The following is a 21,344-nucleotide window of genomic DNA, read 5'->3' as shown; positions in this document are numbered from 1 at the left end:
CAACACAGTTGCTGAGGGTTATTTTGAAATACATCACGAGTAGTAGCGTACTACTCTTCTCCCTCCTTTTTTTTTTAAAACATTGAACGGTCCTGATTGTACCACATCTTTTGAAATCATGCTCTGTCGGACAGGATTGTGTCACGGAGTATTGAGCAGCTAATTGGCAAAATATGGCTTGTAAAAATAGTCCAATATCATGAAATAGCCAATTTTGGGAGGAGCCCAAAGTAAATTCAGTCCATTCATGTAAAGATAATTAGCCCAATTTCTCTCTCTCTCTTTTTTTTTGGGGGGGGGGGGGGGGAAATGTCAAGTGGTCTGAGTTGTTGCGCATTTTCTAGAATCCGTCTTGTTAGGCGAAGTCACAACACTTGAGCATTGAGGTTAATTTATTCTTGCAAAAAACTGGGCCATTTTAATTGTTTTTTAGGTAGCCCAGATACCAATTTGTGAGAAGCCCAACCGAATGTTATAGCCCAAATATAACAACACAACCCATTTTCTAGAGGAAGCCCAATTGTTATTAGGGTTAGCTAATTGGGTCATGAGGTGCCCAAAAGAGAGAAACGTCGACAGGATCAGAGATGGTTCTTCTTCTACTACTCTTGTTTTCCTTTTGGTCCCCTGTAAAGATCGGAGGTTGCTCGTCGCGTTAAGGAGATCGGAGCAACGTCCTATGATGACACGATTCTGTTGGATCAAAGGTTGAAGGTGGCCAGAGATAGCAATGGTCGACAGGAGGTGGCATAGTGGTGGCTGGCACCAAACTGCTCCGTTGGGTCACCGGTGTTGAAGGTGTTGTCGTTGGATCAAGAAACAGGGACCAACAAACGCTGTTGGCACTGCGGAGAAAGTTACCATCGAAAGAGATGGTTAATCAGGTTCTATTGGTCGGGTTTGTATTGCCAGGTTGTGGGGCAGCGGTGGTTGCTTGGCTGCAGCGAATCGAGGAAGCGGGAGGCCCCTCTTTCCCCTGATGATGCCAACAATTGACGGTATTGAAATTGGTTGGATGTAGTCAAGCTAGGGGTGCCGACAATGACTTGCTAGGTTGTTGTTGCCAAGAGATGTCAGGCAGCCCGACAGGCAGCTGGCAAACGCTACTTTGTAGGGGCTGTTGCTGCAGGAAATCGGCGATTGGCTATGTTTCGCTGGAAGTCACTATTTGAAGGTGTTCGCAGCGTTGGGATGAGCTGGTCAGAAGGGTTAGCCGGCTTGTGGCATCTTGGTTCCAATTGTTGGTGGCGGGTCGAAGGAGTAACACCGGTGGCCACTGTTAGAGTTATTTTTCAGGGCGACAGCTTCGATTGACCAAAGACGATGGCGGTCGGTGATGAATGGGCTCCGATTACCAGTAAATTGATTTGGGATTGCTGGTGGTTGACTGGAAGGGATAAGTCGGATGACTCCAAGGAGAGTTGACCAAATGGGTCCCGTTTAGTCTCTTCTGTAGATTTTCAAACCGCTTGGGCCCCACCAACATTTCTGCTTTTTGTCTTCTTTCATAGTGGATACACTATATGCCCCCTTTTTTTTTTGTCTGTAAGCTCTAGAGTAATAGGTAGGTGTAGCTTTTGAGGTAAGGGTGTCAAATGTATCTGATGTATCTTGGAAATAATCATTTTTTTTTATAAAGTAAACTGTAAGTGGCTATGGTGAATTTGAGGTTGTAAATCCAATAATTTTGATGGGTTATGGTAAAAACGGATATATCCCCCTTTTTTTTCTTTGATACAATTTTGTTTATAGATCATTTCCTGCGGAACTCTCTTTTTATCTTCTTTTTTTTTTTTTTATTGTAGGATTAGAATTGACAGCTCATTGCTGTAATATTTTGTACAGTCTGCTGTAAATGTGAACTGTAAAAATATCTCCTCTTTTTTTTTGTACGACCTCTTACTTTTGTATGAATCTCTTTTTACAGAGCTGCTCTTTTAGTAGAACTCCTCTCCATCTTTTTTTTTTTGAGAACCATTAACTTGAATGGTAAAACCATAGAGTAAACTTTTACCAATGTTTTGAAATGTATAAGAATTAAAGCACAACTTAAACAAACTTATACACATAAATTCATTACTAAAATGAGTTTTTAATTATATATGAACTGAAAAATAGGGTAAAAACTCATAAAAATCTCTATTTATCTTTTATTCTCAATTTTTTTGAAGAAGTGCCAAATAAACATCTTGGTTCTTGTACAAGCATCTCAGCCCTGGTTACACACCAATGTTTCAAAGACTGAAGTTTTACAAGAATCGATGGGCATGGGGTAAAAGGCTTCTTGTCCCCTCAAACTTTTTGAACAAATCCAAAATATAAACAAAACAGACATAAGCGGGTCTTGTTCACAGAAAGTTATGAATTGAGAATAAGATAAAAGCTTATAGAAATATTTTCTCCTCTTCTTGCTCAGCTAATCATCAAAACAACCTGAAGTGGCGTAAAACCCAAAAAACATTTTTTTAAAACTTCTAAAGAAAGAACCAAGTAAAAAAATCATTTTCTTCTCGAACTTGCTGAACAAACCCCATATTATAGATAAAAATCGGATCTGATATGGGATGTTGCTCATAACATTTCTTTTCTACTCAACTTTCCTAACAAACCACCGAACTATAAACGGAAAATGGATCTGATAGGGTTTTTTGTAAGCTTGAAAGATGTTTGAATGAACAAAAAAAAGAGCAACTTATCTGAAAAAATTCATTTCCCTTCTTTAAGCTTTGAAGGAAACACTAAATATACAACTTCAACAGTGTTTTGCCAAGAAAATCATAAACCAAAGACGATTTCTTTTAGGAAAACAACTGGAGATGAGGTAAAATATCACAAAAATTCCATTTCTTCTCATGTTTGCTTGATAAAACACCAAAATAAAAACGAAAATGGGTTAAGAACTCATAATAGATTCTTTCTTCACTACTTGCTGAAGAACCCATCAAGATATAGATGAAAAATAGATCTGATAAAGTCTTTTAAGACTTGAGAGTTGCTCAAATGAACTAAAACCAAGCATATTTAGACATCCGAACAACAAACAAAGCAAATCTAACGATCTGAACAAAAAACTCAACAGATCTTGAGATCTGAACGAGAAACTAAGTAGATCAATAGATCTGAACGAAAAAACTCATAAAAAATTCTTTTCTCTTCATCCTACTCAAGAAACCCCCATAATATGAACCAAAAAACGATTCTAAGAAGATTTTTGCAAACTTGGGGAGTGTTTGAGTGAAGGAAATCATATAGATCCATAGATCTGGACTAAAAACGTGATAGATCTACAGATCTAAAAGACGGTGAAGAAAATTTGAACAGATCTTGGCAAAAAATAAACAGATCTAAACAAATAATACTAGAAATTAACAGATCTGAGGAAACTTGAGATGAAAACCCATCAGATCTGAACAGATGTGAGGATGGACGAGCTTGAAACCAACTGAGGCTTTTGCTACTTGCTCGAATCCGGGATGGTGCCAAATGATGCGACCTGACTCCGAACCACCTGCTTTGAGGGAGTGCTTCTACGCCGGAGACTGATCTGCGAGGTCACAACAGACAAGCCCGTTAGAGCCGTCCCAGGGACTGTGCCCCGGGAGCGGACTCCGACGGTCAAGTTAGATCACCTGGAAGATCTGAGATGGTCCTCCATAGCTGGAGAGAACCATCTTGGTGCTAGTGGTGGTGTATGGTGGCCGACGGCGGCGGGTGGCGGCTGAGCCACCCGGCCGGAGTATAGTGTGGCGGCTGAGCCATGGGGGAAGAACCTTGGGGAAAAGGTCTAGGAGTGGTCTTGGGAAGAGTCCTCTTTCATGGAGGAGGCACTATTCTATATAGGAGGCAATTAGGTTAGGCCTTCGGCCAGCCCAATTCAGGCCCATCTAGCAAGGAGCTGGGCGAGGCCGCCTGGAGGCGCCGGGCGAGGCTGGCGGGCGCGCACCAGGTAAGGCTGGCGGGCGCGCACCAGGAAAGGTTGGCAAGGGAGCGCCAGACTAGGCCGGCAGGAGAGTCCCCAGCAAGGCTGGCAAGGGAGCGCCAGGCGAGGCTGGCGCGCCGGAGCTGTCTAGGCCATGCTAGTGGACCATATATCATCAAGTCCCCCCAGTCTGATGTTATTGGTACGCGGCCAATGACATCGGACTGGACTAAGTCGTATAAACCAACAGGAGAGTCCCCAGTGAGCCTGGCAAGGGAGTCCCCGGCAAGGTTGGCAGGAGCGCGCCAGGCCAGGCTGGCGTGCTAGAGCAGTCTGGGCCATGCCAATGGACCATATATCATCATGGGGTTTTGACTTCAGATCTAGGGTCCTTGAGGGACTCCATGGCATAAAGGTGCCAACTTTATGGCCATGGGAGTCCCATGCATCCTATAAACCACTTTTTAGGGCTTTTTAAGCTAAATATCCCATGCATGAGCGTAAAGTTTGTAACTTTACGTGTTATATCAACCCTAGGAGGCCAAACCTATGTTTTAGATGCGTTAAGCCCGAATGAAATCGACTGGATAGATTTGGATCATGGGGAACTCGACGATTCGTTCTTAAGACTCGGCGAGTTAGGTCGTGGTTCCCCAACCTTCTCTGTTACTTAGCAAACTTGTTGAGTCTAGAAGATGATTCAGCCAGTTAGACGTGTTTGTGGACTTAAAGGTCAGGAACTCGATGAGTCCAAGGATGAACTCGACGAGTCAATGAGAAAATGTCCTGACTGTATGAAGGAGAACTCGACGAGTCCAAGGAAGGACTCGACGAGTTCAACTGGAAAGTCCTGATTCTGTAGTAAGGTGAAACTCGGCGAGTTAGAGGGTAACTCGACGAGTTAGATCGCGAGTTTGAGATTCTCTGAATTATGGAACTCGACGAGTTGATGGACCAACTCGGTGAGTTGACTTTGACGTTGATCATTGACCATAGTTGACCCTTAAAGGGGTTATAAGTTTGAAATAGTAATTAAAAGAGATGTCATGTGTAGGAGTTTGAGGATAGTTGATCCCAACATCGCGGACAGTTCAGTTACTGCACGACATTGAGGTGAGTTACCTTCCAGTAGAAGTGGGTTTAAGGCCACAATGCCGGCCCACTAGTAGGATTTGTTTGTTAGATAATTGTCTTTGTGATAGTTATCTGGGTTTGCCACTATCTGTTATGTTTTATGTGCTAGCCTGGTATGATTTTATGTGATAGTGGTAGTAAGGGGTAAAAGTCCCCGTATCAGGTCGAAAGGACAAAAAGGGTAGGTCGTGCACCCCGATATGCCTGACAATATGTTTATGTTATGTTGTTATGTGGTAGTGGTAGGGTGAAATAGTCCCCGCAACCGGTTGAGATACACCGGAGGGTAGGTCAGGGACCCAGATATGCCTGACATGGGGTAGGTTAGGCACCCCGGTATGCTTAGCAGGGGTAGGTTGAGCACCCCGGTCTGCTCAGTAGGGTAGGTCGGGCACCCAGATATGCCTGGCAGTATGCTTATAGTATGGCATGTGGTATGATGGGGGAACTCACTAAGCTTTGTGCCTACGATTTACAGTTTTGGTTTCAGGTACCTCTTCTTCGAAGGGAAAAGAGCCGGCATGAATGCAGCGCATCACACACATGATTTCCGCATTATGAGATTTCTTGGGATTGTACTTTGACATTGATATGGGTTATGGTTTTTATGAAATGAAACAACTTGATGATGTTTTCTATAAATTGTTTTATGAATCGCTATATCAAAAATGAAATTTTTGATCATGATTGTTAGGATGTTACAACTACCTTATTGCGTAAGGTCTTCGTCTTTGTGTCGAGGATAACAACGATTTCTCTACATAATTCAGGTTCTCATCAACATGAATGTAATTCAAGGGCACCACTGCGGAATCATCAGCTAAACACTTTTACAACAGAGAGACATTAAAGGTGTTGTGGATTTGGCTAAGCTCGACAGGTAGATGCAATCGATATACAAATTTACCAACCTGGACAATAACCCTGAAAGGACCAATGAATCTGGGGCCCTGATGCGTGCAAATAGCTACACCTAATTTTAAATTTATAACCTAACTACCTTAACTAACTAAATGCACCTAGGCAGTGTACCTAGTCAAATTATAGAATAGTTGGGTAAGTCGGGTGTCGATCGCAGGGAACGATTTTGACTAATTAATTTATCTACTACTAAATTAACCTAATTATTAACAAAGAAAAGGGTTTTATATAATTTTTCAAGTTTAGATGAACTTAATTCTTTAACACAAACTCAATCAATAAACAAACACTTCTGTTAGTTCGAATCTACTTTCACTCAATGGGTTATAAATTAGCTATGACAATTACTGTTGGTTACCAATTAAGACAGTATTAGCAATTTAGTTCTAAATCTACTAACATTAATCAATTCATGTAAATCTATGTATGGTCACACAATAGTTAACACATAATCAATTATTGAATATGATTGGAGCCATGTAAGATTGATTTGATAAACACAATTATGGTCATAATATGAGTTCTCTAGCACAACCTAATTCAATGATCCAATTGCTTATCTAAGATTGGTTTGATCTTAGCTCTAATAAACTAGTGTTCACTAAATTATTAGGTATTCATATTCATGCAGCTTCATATTCACTAACTACACAGAATAAGAATTTAAAGCAATTAATTATCAAACAAACATGCTAGGTAAAATCAATCCAACACAAGTCTTAACCAACTAGTAAATCAAAGCTAAAGTAAATACACCATGAGTTCCAGCTTCATCTAGCTAACAGAAGCAGCTAGATTTAGCTGGACATCCTAGCAACTAAGCAAACAAAATCCATAATCAAAAACATATTTAAATGTACCAAATTATGAATCGAATTATGAACTTCTTCTCCCTTGGTGTTGAAAGCCAATTCCAAACTTTTTCTTCTTCTGAAAATCGTCTGCAGGAACCCTCCAAGGCAGCCAAAAGTCTCCTTCAATCGTAATGATCTCAGGTTTTTATATTAATCTCGAAATTTGTGTTTCACGTCGTGAATAACATCTTCACGTCGTGACTTCGGAGAAATCCTTATCGGGCAAGGATTTTACTTCGCGAATACTTATCTTCCAGAATACTCATGCCACGTCGTGATCTTGTGGTTCACGTCGTGATTGTAGCTTATTTCGTGGGTTTCTTATTCTTTCATTCTCCAAGCCTCCAAAGTTCCATGTGTTGTCATTTTTGGTCCCTTTCTTTGAAAATGCTTCAATTTGGCTGCAAAATATAATTTAAGCTTATAAGTACCAATATTCTATGCAAATAACCAAATTATTAGTAAAGATGTAAATAAATATTGCCTAAAAATATGTATAAATATGACAATATCAGGCCCAACTTGCCCCACTTCCTGAAATGGATGATACCCTTCCAATGTGACACCTTCAAAAGCGCCAAATCTCCGACATGGAACTTGATGTCCGAACGTCCCCGATCATCGTAACACTTTTGGCGATTGTAACATCCCAAACATCACAATACGATTTTTAAATTTTAAATCAACATCCATCATTTTTTTTAGTCAAAACCCAAATCAAAACCAAACATTTACAAAAACATTGTTCTCAAAAGTGGAAATCATATATCAGAGTGTCCCAAATCTGTATCATCAAAACTAGAGGATGTGCACAATCACGCCTTTGCCTTCCCACAATCATCTGAAGTACCTGAAACATAAAACTAAAACTCTATGCCAAAGCTTAGTGAGTCCCCCCAAAGTACCACCACATAACATATAAAACATCATGCATATTGGGTCCACAGCTAACAGACTGGATTACCCCTGAGTCCAAATCATGAGTCTGGCTTGCCTTCCGGCCCACAACTCATATATGGCTTACTCCCGAGCCCACATCATAAGTTTGGCTTGCCCCTTAAGCCCACAACTTATGTCTGGCTTTCTCCCAGGTTTGTTGGCTTCCGTACAAAGCAACAATGCCTCAACCCAAACATACAATGTCGACATATACATAACAGATAACATATATCCAGTAACAAATAATCGTATAACCAGTCAACAAACTAACATGTAGATCTACAAATCACTATGGCATAACAACATCCTATATACCAGGACTCGGTTCTAATATACCAATACAACATAGTAACATTCTCTAAACCAGGATATGTAACCCAGTGGGCCAATATTGGTGCTTTCGACCCATAAGTACAATGAGGAAAACTCACATCTCAGTCTGCACAGATAGCTGAATAGGACACTGCTCCGAATATCAGCTCGACCATTCACATATACATCAAATAATGACCAATATCAATTACCACTCAAAATACCCAAAATACCTTTAGGTCAAATCATGGTCAAAGTCAAAATTCAAAGAAGTCAACTGAGTCAAATCAGCTGAGTACGCCCAACATACTCAACATGTACGCCCGACATACTAAGGTCTTGACCAAAAACGGGGTGTTGACCATGTACATGCAACGTACCCTCTGGTACAGCCAGCGTATGCGTCTGCCACCCTCTATTTCTAATAAGAGTTTAATACCTTAAGCTCTTTCGTCCAAAATCCATATCTACCCCTCAAATGATGTCCTTGATCATAAAGTTTCTAACTTTATGATCTTGCATGGCTATTAAGTGCTTAATACCAAAACCCTAACTTAATACAAGGTCTAAACCACTAAAGGGCATGCATGGAGGGATAAGAACAACCAAGACTCCATCTTCATCACTTTAGACCTCCCAAAACATCCAGAAGGACAACTCACTTGGTCTAGAGTTTCTAATACTCAAATTGACCAAAATATAAGACCAAAATGAACAAAAAATCCATGGCTAATAAGATCTAAGAAAAACTTCATCAAGGTCAGTGCTTTTTACCTCCAAGTGGTGCCAAATGATGATGTGTTTCTGGATCCAAGGCGTTTCACTCTTCTAAGATGGTCTCCTCTTCATTTTTCCTCCTTCAAGATCACCAAAATACATACTCAAGGCTCAAAGATGCTCTATAAATGGATTAGGGTTTCCAAGGTCGAATATGAGGCTGGGAGCTGATGAACGAAGGGAGTCTTGAGAGTTAAGGATGAATAAATAATGCACAAACCCAAAATATTAGGGTTTTAGGTCTAGGCCACGTACGCCTGACATACGCTTGGGTACGCCCAACGTATGTAAGGAGTTCCCAAAATAATTACAAAAATGTCATGGGACTAAATTTGTAAGCAATCGAGATGTAAAATACCTGAAATCGAGATGTTACAATTCTCCCCCACTTGAATCAGACTTCGTCCTCAAAGTCAGCTGCTATGAACATCTCAGGGTAATGCTCCTGCATCTCTGCCTCGGGTTCCCAAGCCCATTCGAAATCCTTCCGATGTTGCCACTGGACCTTAACCAAAGATACCACCTTGTTGTGTAAGGTTTCGTCTTCCTATCAAAAATCGTCACTGGTCTCTCAACATAATTCAGACAATCATCAACCTGAACATCATCCAAAGGAACAACTACTGAATCATCAGTCACACACTTCCGAAGCTGGGAAACATGGAAGGTGTTGTGGATATGACTGAGTTCCTCAGGAAAATCCAACCGGTAAGCTACCCTTCCAACCCTGACAATCACTCAAAACGACCCAGTAAACCGAGGCACCAACTTTCCCCTCTTCCTGAAGCGTATTACACCCTTCCAGGGTGATACCTTCAGTAGAACCATATCGCCAACCTGGAACTCCATGTAATCAGGGGAATCGCCTTTTGGTAGTTTGATTGTCCCATCTACAAAACTCATCTTGTTGTTTGCAAATAGGAAATTCTTCATCTCTTGAGCCCAGTCTCCATAATTCTTGTCAGTGAGAACGTCGTTTATATGCATCTGCCTGGGATACTTGGATACATGTATGTAAGGGAACACAAACGATGACTTGTTCATGTTCGTTCGTTTAAGTTAGCCGAACAAACGAACGAACACGAACATGTAAACAAACGAGTTTTGTTGTTCATGTTCGTAAACATGTTAAATGAACATAAATGAACACAGATAAACAAACATAATTGAACATATATTAAAATAAAAAAAACATATAATATTGTAATGTAATCAAACACAAATGAACATATATGTGCATAAAAAGAACTTAAATGACTAATATAAACGAACAACATAAACGAACGTTCACGAACATAATTGAACGAACGAGACCATTGTTCATGTTCGTTTGTTTAACTAAATGAACAAGAATTTTTGTTCATGCTCATTCATTTATTAAATAAACGAACATAAACGAACTTCCCGCCGAACGGTTCACGGACCGTTCGCCGAACGTTCAGTTCATTTACAGCCCTACATGTATGTAATATGGCGAGTTTGTGTCAATACGATCATCTTCTTTGGTTCCGGATTTGCCTGCGTCGTCTCCTTCATGGTGGCGTTGGTGCTTTAGGTTTTGTCCTGCAAGATATGATACCATGAAGAATTTGGTAAACAAAAAATCATACTCTTTCATTAATTGATTCTAAGTATAAATACAAATTCATAGGTGGAAATAAGGAAAGGATAACAACCGAAAAGGAAAAGATAATAACTAATACTTAGGAGATAATTACAAATCTTTTAATTCGTGAATCACAAAATCCTATTCAGCAAATTAAAATGCATATTCATGTCATGGTAAATGTTCAAAAAGTTGTTATTTTGTGGTAGTCGGCTTTGATTTTGGTATAAATGTTTTATTAATAAAAAGTGATATCATTGACATTTAGACTCGCTTACAAATAATGTTTGATATGAAACATCCAAAAGAAAAACTTGTACACATTATTAAACATTCGCGAAAAAAAAAAAGAGAAAATTTGAATTGAATATCGTCTTGTAAAACCTATAAGAAAACTAGCAAAAGGCAAGAAGTTCAGGGTCACTTTGTACAATGTCCATGTCTTGATTTCCCAAACACACGAGTGCTTCAATACCATCTCCGTTCGAAGCATCCATCAGAATAAAACTGTCTTTTCTTAGATCTCCAGCATGGGTTGCTTGTATCGGTTTTCCCCACCCAAAATCAATATCATATGCAGAATATCCACACAAGCTTGAACAGATATACACGGCAGCATGTTTTTTTAGGTCTTCTTCTAAATCTTTTTCCAACAGAATACCAAAGGCAGTTTCGATATTTCTTATCGCTTGAAATTGCATCTTTTGTTTCCTGAGCTCACTGATGAATGACTTCGGGTTCATTTCACTTTCGTTCTTTGTAAGAATCTCCATGGGCAAGACAAAATTTCCAATAGTCTTTGCAGGAAGCTTCTCGATCATATAGCTTCTTAGGTTTATTATGTGGCCAACACCAGTGAGTTTGAAAGAGCCTGAGTTCTTTTTCTTAGCTGCTGCCACTGAACACTTGTAAAGTAGCCAGGTCAAAACTTCGACTCGAGTAGGGTTCGTGATGGGTTCTCCAGATTCTGCGGTCATGGCTTTGATTTTCTGTTTAAGCTCGTTTATCTTTGAGTTGGGGAACACGAAACTTCTTGTGACACAATCAACCGATCTCTCAAGGACTAACCCCTTAGAATTTACGTTCATGTATTGAAACTGAATAAACTCGGGGTCAGTGATGAACTCATGTTTCTTCGCTGTTGACCCAAATCGTGTAATTTTAGCCCAATCATTCAGGAAATGAAACAAACTACTTCCATCTGCAACCTTGTGGGATAAAGATACTGCCACTGCTACTCCTCCACATTCAAAATGGTTGACCTGAACCTCCAATGGTGTCACTTCATCGCTTTGAAGATCCTGATCAAATCCACGGTTGGAGTTATAATTTACTAGACCATGTGGAAAGAATTGGTCAAGATCATCACGCTTTGAGTTTTGAAGGAAATCCGAGAGCGTTGTATCAATAGTTGCTTCAAGGAACTCTGCTCCATTATCGTTGCAATCTACATAGGATGGTGACACTTTCGCATTAATCCTACCAGCAAAAGTGTAGTACTTTGTTAACGTTTGTGATAATGAGTTCTTGAGGTCAAGAGTTGTTTTATCACGATAAATACCGGTGTTTGGATAGAATGTAACTATTGGTGCAAATAGGGTGGGCACGATTTGATCTATCAATGAAAGATTGTAAGTTTTGAGGTGGGAAGGGGTTGGAGAAGAGGGTTTGATGATTTCTCTTGAGACTATTGTATGAAGCTGCCTTCTACTAAATCGTATGAGGTTGCCAATCACCACCACCTTCGAAAACAAGAATCTAATTACGATTATGAAGAAAGCAAGTATTAATGATATAGCACAAGTTAATGTGCAAGGTGCGAATATTTAATGAGGGAGGTGATTGTCAAATTGGTAACTCCCACAAATGGTGGTGTGGAAGAGACTGTTAGTGATGGTCAAATTATTGCATGTCATCTTAAAGCATTTTTAAATTGAAAAAAATGGCAATTTCCTAGTCAACAAAGTGGAGCTTAGACTTGGAGGATACAACTCTGGAAATATTCAAAGTGAAGGTAAGACAGGGGTAAAAATTGATATATTTAAATCATAAGTTTGGATATCTGAAATTGAAAAGACAATGTTTTAAAAACTTAATCGAACAACAGTACTCGGGTAAATGGTTCAACTATAACTGGTTTTATACTAATTTCTAGACCAGATAACCGGATGGTTTCTTCAAAAACTGTGTTGAACCAGTGTGATCATGAAAACCCATTTGAACCGGTTTATTAGATTTAGATAGTTGGAGTTCACTTAGTCCGTTAAAAACAACTCATTTCTAAAACAAATTGAATGGTTCGGTTGATGTAAATCTTATGGTTAAGTGTACTATTAATGTTTGAACTTCTAAATCTCAAATTCTGAAATTCGGATTGAACCGACAGTTGAACCGGAAACCAATTATCAAATTGGTTCAACTAAAAAATGTTTTTTAAAAGATTGGGAAAAGGGCAAAATTTGGAAGTTTAAAATAAGAAAAAATAGAAAATTTACCAAGAAATTTAACAGGTTTGAAAAGAGACAAAACTGGAAATTTCAAGTCATTTCCTCGAACCTTCGAGGGCGAAATTGGAATTCTCAAAAGTCAAAAGGGTACATTGATTGCCGGATGTGAAACTCTTCTTTTCAAAAGATTGAACATTGAATTTTCTTACCGATTATATTAAAAAGAACATAAAATAAAAACGTCAATGAATCTTTTCTTTGAGAATATGAAATAAAAACATCAATGAATATTTTCTTTGTTTGACTTTGCGAAAATATCTCCCTATCTAATAAACTAAACCATATGTCCACGTGTCCCTTCAAAACATCAGAATTCTGCAAAAGTTAAATACCCATTATACCCTACTTGGTTTCACATTGAATACAATTCGATATCAAATCCATATAACGCCTTGTTTTGTTTCAATTTTGTTTCCATTTTTATCGGTGATAACAGCTGTAGTCATTAACTCAAATTCTGCACATACCCGATTAATAGAATGTTATTATGGAATCCGATTTCTTATATAGGGTATGATATCAATCAATCGATTACATTTAATTGAAATTATTATGTCAATTATTATGTCGATTTTATCATAATCTGCTCAATATATACTTGAAATATATGATATCAACGTTCCTTTACAGCATCGTGTTTCTAAGGTTTTGCATCATCGACAATTCAGTTTTCGGATATTCAATCACACAGTTCAATCCTTTTCGTAAGTTTCTGCTTCTCAATGTGTATATGTATTTGTTTTCTCCAACTAAATTGTATTCTGTAAGTCCCTGTTTCCCACTCATGGACAGAACATGGCGAATTTGAGTTAGCGTATTGAACTTTGACTGGAATGAATACAATTAAAACGATAATTGTTGTCCCTTCCCAATGTTCTCGCATGTTACTGCTGCTATTTATGTTGTTTAACCTATGATTGTTCTGTCTGTAAATGTTTACGGTGGTTGATCGGTCATTGCTTCTATTTTTCATGTTATAAGTATGTGTAACAGGAAGAAAAATAACATATTAAGGCATTGTACTTCTATTTTTCATGTTATAAGTATGTTCAAAGGACGAAAATGCCCTCGCCAATATATATGTGCAATAAAATTCGAAAAAAATACATATTAAGGCAGTGTACTTTTCTTTTTCATGTTATAAGTATGTTCAAAGGACGAAAATGCCCTCGCCAATATACATATGCAATAACAGAAGGAAACAAAAAAGTTTTTAAACAGTACAATACAAAAAAAAATGGTATGTGGAAAGGACGAAAATGCCCTCACCAACCTTATAGAATATAACTTTATAAACCTTGTGTCGTATCATGTAGTTCCATGAGATATGTGTGTCTATTGATGGTGTAAGAGAAACAAACAAATATATATTTAAAGAGTTTTATTACCAATACTACGTGTAAGACCCGTGTATTACACGGGTTTGTTAAAAAAAATTAATATAAATTTTTGAACACCAACCAATTATTAAAGTAATACAATACTTATAAGTAACAACTTTATTGTGTAAGTATATAAAAATGTTGCTATTAAGATGAAACTTTTAGTAAGTTTTTTTTTAAACACAAAACTGAGAAATCAAACGTAAAAAATGTTGATTGGAGTAAAGTTATTGACTGATTGGATATATATCGACCTGTTGACGAACACCAAGTGGATAGATATCGCCATATGTGACATTCCATTGTTTGATACCGTATGGATCTTCAGCGCCGGTAATGGCGATTTGGAAAGAACCGACAGTGATAAAAACCACCAAATTAAGGCATTATCTTCATCGGCGATGGTGATTTACGCAAATACTTTCTCTCTATATTTTCGAGATAAGCGAAATCAGATTTGAGAAGATTGAAGTAAATGAGGAATTCAAGTGTCGTACAGAGTGATGGAGGTGCAGTTGCTGTTGGATTAGTGTCTAAGTCCATAACTATAATTGGTATGTACTTGACCCGACTCGGCATGGTCCATTTGGGTTGCATGGCATCGGAACATTTGGATAGACCGTTTATGAGGAAAAGACATTTTGTGACATATTAATATATTATAAGTTCTAATATATTAATATGAAATCATGTTATTTAATTAGTATTGATCAAGAATTAATTTGGACTTAATTTAGTGATCAAAGAGAGACTAATTAAATATATGGGGATTGATTGTGTAAATCATTCATTCTTATATATGTGGGCTTATGACCCAAGATTCCTTTATGTTGGGTTTAACCCATGTAGTGATCCATGGATACTCCATGGAGGTTAAAACCCATGGAGCATAAGGAATGGGAAAAGTCATGAGTTACATGGTGTAACCCTAATAGCCACACTATATAAGAACCCCTTTAGTTCAAGAAATTGGCACTAGTGATACATATTTTGAGGGCTAGCCGATTTGAACATGTATGTCTTCTTCTCATGGTTATTCCAAGAGTTCATGATGTTGTGTGAACCATTTGAGGTGTCACACTTGGGGCACTAGGCTCTCAAGCTTCATGGAGTCAAGCAACAACAACAAGGTATGTATTCTATCTATTTTAGTAGCCTAGTATCAATGTTTTGGTATGCTAGTTAGGATAATACCTTGGATAATCATATTTGCATGTATAATAGAGAAAACATAGATCCAAGGTATTTAGGGTTGCATGTACACTTAGGAGTGTTAGAATGCTCAGAACCCAACAGTGGTATCAGAGCCTAGGCTTGTTTTCAATTATACTTGATGCAAATTGCTGAAAAATGCTGAAAAAGTCGAATTTCGGGCATTCTAGGCACTGGACTCGCCGAGTCCACTGACGAACTCGCCGAGTCCATGAAGAAAATCATCCTACTCGGCGAGTAGGTTGATACACTCGACGAGTAGGAGCCCCTGACAGCATATCTTCGAGTTTTTTGGCTAGAAATGGACTAGGAACATTACCATAAGCTGTTTTTGAACCTATAATCCTGTTTTTGATGTGGTAATGTTCATACTAATCCAATTTCAAAGATAATTGTCAATGGATTCATGTTTTGTATTAGTTTAGTGATTAGGCTAATTACATGAAAAAGTTTGATTAAATTATCTTGTTCTTATGAGTTGCTTAGATTAATAGAAAAGTTAATTGATTATGTGTTTTCAATCCATTTTAATCTAAGAGTTGATTCTAAAATGTGTTTTTGTAACTTGTCCTCAAGTTATATGAAAAGTCACATTTAAGTTTCATAAAACTCATAAAAGTTGGTAATGGTTACAAAAATGAAGAGTCTTGTCCTCAAGTTATGGAGGTTCAAGAGTCACTTCATTAAGTAATAAAATGTGTAACCTTAATTAATTCCATAAATTACAAAATAAAGAAAAGTTACATTCTTTTATTAGTTTAAAGTCTTCCATAACTTGTCCTCAAGTTATGGAACTTCAAGAGTTTTTTAATTAAAACTACTTTAAACACATAAGTTATGAAATTAATTAGTTTTGAATATTTTCAAAACTTGCCTTCAAGTTTTGGAATTTGTAAAGTTTTCCCCATGAATACTTTAATTCCAAGTTAGCCCTTATAATTTTAAAAGTTAAAATTCAACCCTTATACTTTATAGTATTATAAGTTAGTAATAAATATATGTATAAGAGCAAGTCAGTCTTACCGTTAGTAGGCCTCATTCACGAAGCCGGTCTATAAGGGGGGTATAAGGTTACTGCCTATAAAATGACAGTTTAATGGGTGTCCACTCTCACCCACCGCTTCCTTGACTGGTGGAGGGTCGTTAGCCGAACGGGTAGGACAAGGACTATAATTCTCCCTTCATTAAAAGTATTAATGATAAATACTAAGTAACTAAACACTTATAAATTCCCAATCTTAGTTACTTAGGAAAATGTGAATAAGGTGCTAATCCATGAAATTACACTTTGCACTTTGTTTAAACCGTTAGTGGAGCGTGTGTGGTTAACCGGCACACTAACCTGGATTTAACAAAGTAGGCAAAGGGTAACTTAATATTTATCATAGTATCGGTGGAGCTCGTGTTGTTAACCGGCACATCGATTGAGGGGTAAATATTAAGGGTACCAAGTATATTTGCATGGTTACTTCACACCTTGTTTTGTGATCCTCGGCATCCCAGTCACAAAACCTGAAGGGCACACTCGAGTTTGAAACATGCCATTGAACAGTTCAATGAATCTCAAAAGAATCTAGGAATTTCAAAACCAATTAAAACCTAATAATACATTTCGTTTATCTTGGTGGAAATTGGTGAATCGTCATTCACCTACCTTCAAATATTTTATAGCTTGGATTACGGCATCCCTCTTCCAAGTTATAAAAGTATTGTGTTGGGTCCTAGCCTTAATATTTCATATTGGGTGTTATATTAAGGACTTTAAATCAACTATCTTGAATATCTCCCAAAAGATGATCTTCCCAAATCTCTTGAAACAAGCTTTCCTAAATGAAGATGATGTCCCATGGAAATCATACTTCTTTCACCTCCTCCAATTATTCTCCCTAACCCACAAGTTCCTGAAAAGTTTAAGGTCACTCAAGCAAAGGTCTATATGTGATCACATCTTGGAGATGTAGTCAGATATTGACAAGCCGGGAGAGTTGGGTGTCAAAGTCTTGAGAAAGTTGGTGACTCAACTATTTTCTAAGTCACATAGTGAGTTCCTTTGGGACTCCTATGAAACAGACTATGACAAGACCCTTAATGATCTTATCTATTTGCTAAGATCAACTTCCTAAAACTTTATGGATATTGACAATGATGACATTGGATATCCAGTAAAGCTCTCTCTTCCCAATGGAAAGGGATCGGCCATAGTCAACTCGGTTGACCAAATGGTAAAGAGAAAGGCTAAGTCTGAGATAGTCCCATTATCAAGGGTCCATTGCCAAAGAAAGGGGCATTGGTTGCGAAGCTGCCAAATTTACCTAAGGATATTAAAGTCAATAAGTTTGACTCTACTTCGGGTAAAGTCCACTATCTAACTCTGCTAAGTTTCTATTCTGAGATTCTTGATACATGATGTGACTGGGTCACATGTTGATGTTTTAAGAATCAAAGAAAAAGTGAAGAAACTTAAAGAAAGAATATGCTGAATCTGATGGCATAGATGGATTTCTATCGCATAGTTTGAAGATCGGATTCTTGAGCTAGTTCTTAAGAGTTATGATATATTGCTTAGGATTAGATAACAACAAAGTTTTCATGTGCTTTTGCATTGTAAGGATAGTTTTTCCGCAAAGTTTTTTAAAATAAAAGGAAAAATGATGATTTTATTTATTTATTTTAAAATATCCTTACAATGGCATTTGAGGAAAAAAATTGTTGCTTATATGATTCCATTAATAGCAAGAGTGGAAATATGAAATTGATTCTTTCATTTGTGATAATGTCTAAATTTACCAAATAAGGAAAGATCCTCATCACCCAAGTTTCAATTGGACCGAAACTTGGAATCATGCAAGTTGTAGAGTATGATGGATGAGAATTTTTTTCATCTTTGGAAAATTAAGACTAGTTCCTTGTTCACATGTATATGTGAGTCAAGTGAAGGACTAAGGGATCGAGTACACATTCTTGTGCACTGGTCAAGTCCACCACAAAAGATCGTTAAGACTATTCGTCATTATTTACTAAAGTTTAGTAAATATGGTTACACTTACAAGCTTAAGTGTAATTCTGAAACATTGGAAAAGATCCAATGTATGGCAGAGCGAATAAGAAGAATCAAATTAGGCAGAAAGATAAAAGTTTCTCAAATCTGAAAAGATGGGAGAGTACTTTAGTATCTGTTTTTGTGATCATCTTAATGATTAAGAAACCATGACACAATTAGTTCTCTAAGGAAATCTTAGTGCATTCTTATGACTAAGAAGAGGAATCTTGAATTGTTGAAATGGTTAAATCAAGAAGATGAGTCATACTTCGTTCCAATACAAGTCTTAGAGTCATACTCCAAGATTGTAACTTGAGTGACATGTCTTAGAGAAGGTTTAAAACACATGTCAAATGTAAGAGTAAAAGTTTTCTACTCTTGTACATTTGAAATTGGTAAGTTGTGATGTTTTGGATAAAACAAAGACCAACTAAGGCCAATTGTGTGAAGTGTTTGTCTTGATTAGAATCCACACTATCTCTTGAATATCTGACAAGAAAGTCTTATATGTCAAGAGGACAGTGGGAGTCTTAAAGGTCTTGAAAGTCTCAAGAACTAATCAAGAATAAAACCTGAAGTTCTTCACTAGCACACGACTTGAGGTTTATAACCTATCGTGTCGACATGTCTGTGCCTATTCAAGTTGGCTTTGCATAGGAGTTCTGAGAGTTCTCAATTGGTTGCACAGCTACTTGGAAGCAATGGCAGGCCCTTGAGCTGCCAAATGACAAGAATTTAAGATTGCACAAGTTTAATCCATATAAGTGTGGATTTGTCAGTAACCTTGTCTTGTGATTATGGTTTTGACAAAATTCATATGGATAGGAACTCATACACCATAAAATATAAGTGTCATAAGGTTTCTCTCCGATTCATGAAAATGATGGTGAGGAAACACTTTCACTAAGTAGATTTTAGCTAGATAGCAATTGTGATATTTGCATTCTCAAAGTCATTAATGGAGCGTGTGTGGTTAACCAGCACACTAACATGGACTTGTGAGAAGTGGTAAAGGTCTAAACAATTGAGACTATGATTACGGAATCCCTTTTCACAGTTCTTAAAATTGTTTAGACACACCTGTGAGCTATCTAAGATAAGGTGTATGATATTGATAAAGTTTTATCAAAGCAATCTAGTATCAGAAATCTGAGCTTTGGTAAGAAAGTGAATAAAGTATTGATTTCTAGAAGTCCAGCTGATTTCTGATTACATGTCAAAGCTAGTGGGAGCATAAGTGTTATGCTAATAATCATCATGTTAGTGGGAGCATGATAATTATGATAAAGGTTGCAAGTTAGCAATGTTAGTTATAGAAAACAAAAGTTTCAATTCGTGAGGCTGCAGGGGTTGAAAAAGTTGTTTTGCTATAATTAAGGGAGAGAAAATTATACTTCATTTCAATTCTAAAAGCTTAGATTGAGATTTTAATCGTATTTAGTCAAGGATATATATATGAATTTCATGTTGGAATGGGTCAACATAAGGAAATTCTATATATGGGTCCATTATTTGCGTTCTAAAATTCGATTATGATTACGGCATCCCTTTTCATAATCTGAATTATGAGAACTTGGCAAATAGAAATGGAAATGTTATAGCAAAAGACTGGTTTAGTCTTTATGTGAGACATCATGACTCGTGTCCCATATGCTTCGGATATAGGATCGATTTCATGTGCTATATTCATCCTTTCTAAAATTTTCCAAATGCCTGGGGCATTAAGAAGGGAAAAGGTCTAGAACTGGATATGACTAAAAAGATTAAGCAATTGTCGAGGACAATCTAAGGTTTACCAAAGATTGGTTGCTCAAGGACAGTTGGAAGTATAGTGTTAATTTTGGAAGGACCATATTGACATAATCTGTAAGGAGGCAACTCTTGTGCAGAAGTGATAGTCAAAATGGAATATGGAAATGTTTCAAAGTTGGAAATTATTCAATCTGTGTAAGATTAGGAAACTTAATGCAAGAAGGATGTTTCCAAGGAGTTGATCTCCTTGGAATGCTCTGTAATGTTTGTTGTCAAGTCCTTGTGACTCTGTGCATAATCATTACAGGAGGATCAATGCATATAAGTTTAGAATCTAACAGATTTCAGTAAATGGCATGAATTTGGAATTCTTGCATTTGCAGTAAGGATTTGGGACTGTGAAAGAGGATCATTGGAGTTATGTTCAATTGATCTAATTCACAAAGTGAAGATCATAGACAAACATAGTATGCATACTTGGTGTATGGCATGACTAGTGTTTAGAAAACATAGTGTACATGCTTGGAGCATGGGACAACTATTGTTTTAAATTCAAGAATAAAGTTGATAGCTGAAACAGTATACAATGAATAATGTGTAATCATATGGTGATAAATAAAAGGTGTTTTATTTATGTTCATAGGTTTTGATACCATATTAGATTCTATTATTATTGTGTTTCATTTTGCATGTTTTGACTTCCAGAATAACTAGGTCGTTCTTCCTGATTGACTAAGTTATTCAAACTATCCACAGTCGGTCATATGTTGGAAGTAGATATGAATCAAGACTGTCATGGGTTGGCTTGTAGAGGTCTAAGATGTTGGACAAGGGGCTACAACACTCATGAGTGCTCATAAGTTCTGAGTATTGGATTCAACCCGCGCTCATTGGAATCACTTCATGGATTTTATCACGAGTGATCATGAGACGATAATATCTTATATTCTTCAAACCTAGAGATATGAGTTGTTACTATGAGTTGGTTG

The 21,344-nt window shown here is 37.4% G+C and overlaps 1 protein-coding gene across 1 annotated transcript; it reads right to left on the bottom strand.

The window, feature by feature from the left end:
* Positions 1–10,676: 10,676 nt before the first annotated feature.
* On the bottom strand, positions 10,677–12,288 carry LOC145105932 (akuammiline synthase 1-like; the record flags this gene model as incomplete). The annotated part of the gene is made up of 1 exon (XM_079042994.1): positions 10,677–12,288. A coding segment is annotated over one exon (1,431 nt), but the record flags the coding sequence as incomplete, so codon positions are not given.
* Positions 12,289–21,344: the final 9,056 nt, after the last annotated feature.

This window comes from Lactuca virosa, chromosome 4 (genome assembly GCF_052849685.1).
Source record: "Lactuca virosa cultivar CGN04683 chromosome 4, Lactuca_virosa_CGN04683_v6, whole genome shotgun sequence".
Taxonomy (NCBI): domain Eukaryota; kingdom Viridiplantae; phylum Streptophyta; class Magnoliopsida; order Asterales; family Asteraceae; genus Lactuca; species Lactuca virosa.
Note: the sequence above shows the minus strand (reverse complement) of the source record. Positions and strands in the feature narration are given on the sequence as shown.